This window comes from Fonticula alba (assembly GCF_000388065.1).
Source record: "Fonticula alba strain ATCC 38817 unplaced genomic scaffold supercont2.2, whole genome shotgun sequence".
Classification (NCBI taxonomy): domain Eukaryota; order Rotosphaerida; family Fonticulaceae; genus Fonticula; species Fonticula alba.
The window spans coordinates 749,715-754,406 of NW_009242972.1; the positions used below are offsets into that span (position 1 = coordinate 749,715).

Here is a 4,692-nt window from a genome sequence, read left to right on the forward strand (position 1 = left end):
GGGGAAGGGAAGGGGAAGGGAAAGGGGGGAAACGAAAGGTTCGCGTCCCGTCGGATGGGGATGATCTGCGTCTAGGGAAGGGGAATAAACATAGGGCGAGCTGCGGGGGGAGGGAGGGGCAAAGGTGCAAGGGGAGAAGGGGAAGTGAGCCGCGCGCTCTCAGTAGGTGTTCTGATCGGGCCGGCCGGCATGGCCTCCCGGGGTGACGCAACGGATCCTGGAAAAGCCCGGCCCCGCACGCCACGAGGGACGCCCAGCCGCAGGATTGACGGCGTTGCCCAGGTGGGGCCGCAGGAGGGCAGGGAGATCCTGCGCCCCATGCTCTGTGTCCCCGCCCCTGGATGGGCCCGAGGAGAGCACGGGGGGGGGGGGGGGGGGGGGGGGGGGGGGGCGGGGGGCGGTAGGTAGAACACACATGGCACATCTCCGCCCCCCGCGCTGCCCCCGCCCCCAGCACACCAGTGCGCGTTCGAACACACACACACACACACACACACACACACACACACACACACACACGTTCCCATGTGTCAGGCTGCGCGAGACGCGCCCAGTCCGTGCGGGGACCCACCCATGGCCCACGCTGCACGCCCTTGCCGGGCACATGCGCGCCTCCGCCAGGACACCCAAAAGAGCCCGGTTTCTCCGCCACCCAGGGCGGGGGGGGGGGTCACACTCGCACGCCCCTCCATGCCGCCGCCTGCCCATGGTTGCGGTACCTTCCTTGACCCGGCCTTTACCCTTGCTCGCTCGGTTTTTTTGACCGCATTTCTCGCCTCCACATGGTTGCCCCCCTCGCCCGCCCGCCCGCCCGCGTGTACATGCCAGCACTCCCCAATGCACAGCAAGATGGAAGGCGAGTCCAGCAGTGAGCCGGGGTCCCGAAGCTCCTCCGCCCCCCCCCCCCCCCATTTGGCCCTCGCTCCAGAATAATGGCGCGCATGCGACCTCAGGGTGGAATCCTAGAACCCCTCCAGAACAGCAGTCCCCCAAGGTCCCACGCCCAGGGGCGGTCCCCTACATGATCCCCAAACAGCATTCTATAAGGACGTGATCAGAGGAGGCTGGTGGTGCATGCCAACGCAATGGCCACCACCGGTGCGGCCACAAGGAAGGCCAAGCCGAAATTCCGCTCCTCGGTCGAATGGGCCGGGATGCCGCGCGAGATGGCCACCGCCGCATTCAGCAGGATCTCGTCGGCGGTCAAAGGAGCATGCGGGGGGGCCCGCGCAGTGGCCGCGGCCGCGGCAGCGGCGGTGGCCATCGCCGTCGCGGCACACGACTCCGCCATGCCTCCCGGCAGCGGGGGACAGGGGCCCGCCGGCCCCGGGCGGTGGGAGGGCATCCGGCCGCAGCCGGGCCCCGGGCCAGACCCGGACCCGGACCCGGGGCCGGCCTCGCCCGGCTGCCGGGGCTGCTCCTTGCCGGGCTCGGCCCCGGGGGCCGCGGGCTCGGCGGCCGCCAGTGAGAAGGGACTGTCAAGACGCCCCTCGATGGCGGGCTGGTGGTTGAAGATGACCGGCACCCCGGGGCCGCCGGCAACCGAGCCGATAGCCACTCCGGCACTGGCGAGATCCGCCGGTGACGCCTGGCAAATGACCACCCGGCCCATGGGCTCGCCCGGGGCGCCATTGACCAGACGCAATTCGCAGCGTGCGTGGTCCACCAGGACCTGAGACACCCCGGACCCGGCACGCACCAGGACCCCGGCCCGGAAGCGCCGCGGGCAGAAGGCCACATCCAGGACGCCCTGCCGGCCGCCGCACTCGGCGGCGAAGAGGGCACTGCCGGACTTCGAGCCTCCGGCCAGATCCCGGTCAGGCCGATCGGCCGGCCCCCAATCGGAGTGCGCCCGGAGCCGGCCGTCTCCGCCGTCGGCCGGGGCCACTGGCGCCCCGAACCGCGCCAAGTGCTCGATCACCCGGGTCACAGCGCGCGGCGCATCCTGCGCCACACGCTGGGCAATGGCCCGCGGCAACTTGCCACCGGGGTCAATTTCCACCATGTACGTGATCCCCAGTCCAAGCAGGGCCCCGGACTCCGGGTGCCGGAATTCATCCAGCCGCCAGGCCGCCAGGGCCATCCGTCCACGGACAAGCCCCGGCCGCGGCGGCGCCCGGGCCGGATCGTCCACCGACGTGCCCACATGCAGCAGTGTCCGATCCAGGCGCGATCCCGCCGGGCCAGCACCGAAGGGAGACTCCCCGACCGTGGAGGGGGAGGTCTGCTCGCCAGCCGGATGGTCGATGCACCACCGCCGCGAGGCCAGGACAAACTCCCGCCCACTGACCAGCATCATGGATTGGCTGGAGCCCGAAGCCAAAACGGTGCGCTGGTCAAGCTCCGGCGGGAGGATGGCCCCCGAAGCAAAGAGCCCGGCATCCCAGACCCCGCGCTCGGTGGAATGCTCGGCGGCTGTCAGGAACTGGGCGGCCCCCGGCGGGGCGGCCCCGAGAGCCAGGCGACCGGCACGCGCCAATGCCTCGGACCAGGGCCCGCCGGTCAATTGGTCGGCCTGAGAGGCGCCAGGCATTCGGCTGGGGGTTTCCAGCAAAATACTCGACCGGAAGAGCCCCAGCGAGGCCGGGCCCACCGGGCCCGTGAATCGGCTCACCCGCAGGCCCTGGAAGGTGTCCACCAGTGCCCAGGACCCGGTCTGAGCACCGGGCCCATCGGGCTCCGGCTCGCGCAGCAAGTCCAAAAACCGCTGGCAGGCATCCGCACAGAGCCGCGCATGGGGATGGGCGCCGACCGGCACGTCATGGACCGGGTCAAACACCGGGGCCGGAGCCCGGGCCGGGGCACCGGCGTCATGGGCTCCGGCCTGGGGGGGCTTGACCTTGGCCTCGGTCTCGGCGGCGGCCTTCGCCTTGGCCGCCGCTCGGGCTTCGGCCCTGACAGCCGCCTCGACCGATGGCCGGAGCAGTGGCCAAAAGCAGGACCCCCGAGCGGCCAGATGGATGGCCTCCGGCCCGGCGCCCAGACGCGATGGAACTGGCGGCTCGGCGCCCGGGCCCTGGCCGAGGATGGCCACTTGCCGGTCATTGAAGAAGACCACCGGATGTGGGGGCCGAGCATGGGGATTGGCCGGCCGAGCGGCCGGCTCCACGGTCAGGATCCACTCCGGTCGGGACGTGCCGGCAGGCAGCCCCTGCAGCGGAGGCGTGGTCACCGGCCAGGCAAGCGGCAAGAGCAGCACCAAGGCCCCGCCCTGGTCCAGGCGCACCCTCGGCCGGCCCTGGGGCCCGGCGTCGGCCGGCCAGCGAACGCTCGAACGCAGGGTGATGCGCACGCCATGCTGGTAGCGTCGCCGAGGACACCACACCCGGAGCTCGCCGGCCGAATACCCATCCAGCAGGGACCACCGGCCAGACAGACGACCAGTGGGCTCGTCAAAGTCGATGGCCGAACGGCCAAGGACCGGCTGCGAGGAGATCAGCCCCCGGATGCCGACCACAGCCGCCGGGGCTCCCGGCCCGGCGGCGCAATACCAAGCCAGCCCGGAGGCCGCCACCGGCATGCTGGCCACCGCCAGGGAGGCCACCCGATCGGGCAGGTAGCCGCCCAGGGTGCTGATGTCCATCAGCAGGGTAATCCGCGCCCCGGCCAAGTGCGTCACCGGGCACACGCCACCCGAGGTGCCATCGGCCGGGGGCAGGGGGCCAGGGGTGTCACCATCGGCGCGCTCCCCGTCGGGCTGCTGGAAGACCGGCTCAAAGTGCCAGCCAAACACCCGAGCCGTGGCGCGGACATTCTTCGATGCGGAATCGGCCGCGGTTGTGTTCAGCGACGCGGCCGACGACAGGAGCGACGCTCCCTGGAAGCGCGAGCCAATCGACAGGATGAAGTCCCGGACGGCCACCAACCGGATGGGGGCCGTGCTGGCGTACACCAGCAACACCGGCAGGGTGCCATTTGTTTCACACACCGGCCGCGGGGCATTCAACAGGGACAGGACATTGCCGGAGCCAAAGAGCCCGTCCCCTGTGACACACAAGGCGAGAGGGGGGGGAGGTGGATTGGGCATGGGGGTCAGAAAGGCGGATCGGGGAGGGCCGGGGGGAGAGAGCGCGCGCGGAACGAGGCGACACAGGCAGCCCCAATTCCTGAGCCCCATCGGAAAAGGCGGTCCCGGGCAGGCGGAGGCCGCCTGCTGGCAGGGGCACGCACACATCTCCCGGCATTCCGGCGTGATGGAGGAAGCCCAGAGGGCCATCGGCGACACGTCCCCCGGGTCAAAGTCAAAGCCAGCGGTGGATGTGATCTCGCAGAAGCCCCGGATGACACCCAGTGGCGAGGTCTGGCCATTGAGCCCGGTGGTCATGGACACCTGGACCCAGGGGCGCCCGGAGGAGCGCTTCTTTCGCCGGCGCTGGTCCTGGTCGACGGTCACCCAGTCGCTGGACGGCCGGCTGAGGTGGGTCTGGAGGATGTTCACCGCATCGACGCCGGTGTTGACCACCTCCGAGAAGGGAGCCCCCAGGAGATCGATCGAGGAGGAGCTGGACGAGGCAGACGAGGCATGCGGGGTTGCCGGCGATATGAGATGCCCATCGCCCAGGCTGGAGTCGCTATCCGAGCTGCAGGACGGCGCTGCCGGGTCCGGCGAGAGGGCAAACCCGGCGCTGCGGCCGCCAGCTGGCCAGTCGGACACCGCCGCGGATGACATTCGATGTATGATGCGCCAGGGGG

General features: G+C 70.8%; 2 protein-coding genes across 2 annotated transcripts in view; both read right to left on the minus strand.

Annotated features, from left to right (window-relative positions):
• The window catches only part of H696_01183 (hypothetical protein), a gene marked incomplete at both ends in the record, with an annotated part of 4,920 nt that extends 4,393 nt beyond the window's left edge, over window positions 1-527 (minus strand). Inside the window, 2 exons of the mRNA XM_009495068.1 lie at window positions 240-337; window positions 520-527. Coding sequence (XP_009493343.1) covers window positions 240-337; window positions 520-527 — 106 coding nt within the window. The remainder of the gene's footprint in view (window positions 1-239; window positions 338-519) is intronic.
• Window positions 528-1,025: 498 nt separating this feature from the next.
• Window positions 1,026-4,679, minus strand: H696_01184 (hypothetical protein). The gene is made up of 2 exons (XM_009495069.1): window positions 4,171-4,679; window positions 1,026-3,984 (listed from the first exon to the last, which is right to left on the minus strand). Exons 1-2 carry the CDS (start codon window positions 4,667-4,669, stop codon window positions 1,055-1,057), a joined length of 3,429 nt encoding a protein of 1,142 aa, XP_009493344.1. The 5' UTR covers window positions 4,670-4,679; the 3' UTR covers window positions 1,026-1,054.
• Window positions 4,680-4,692: the final 13 nt, after the last annotated feature.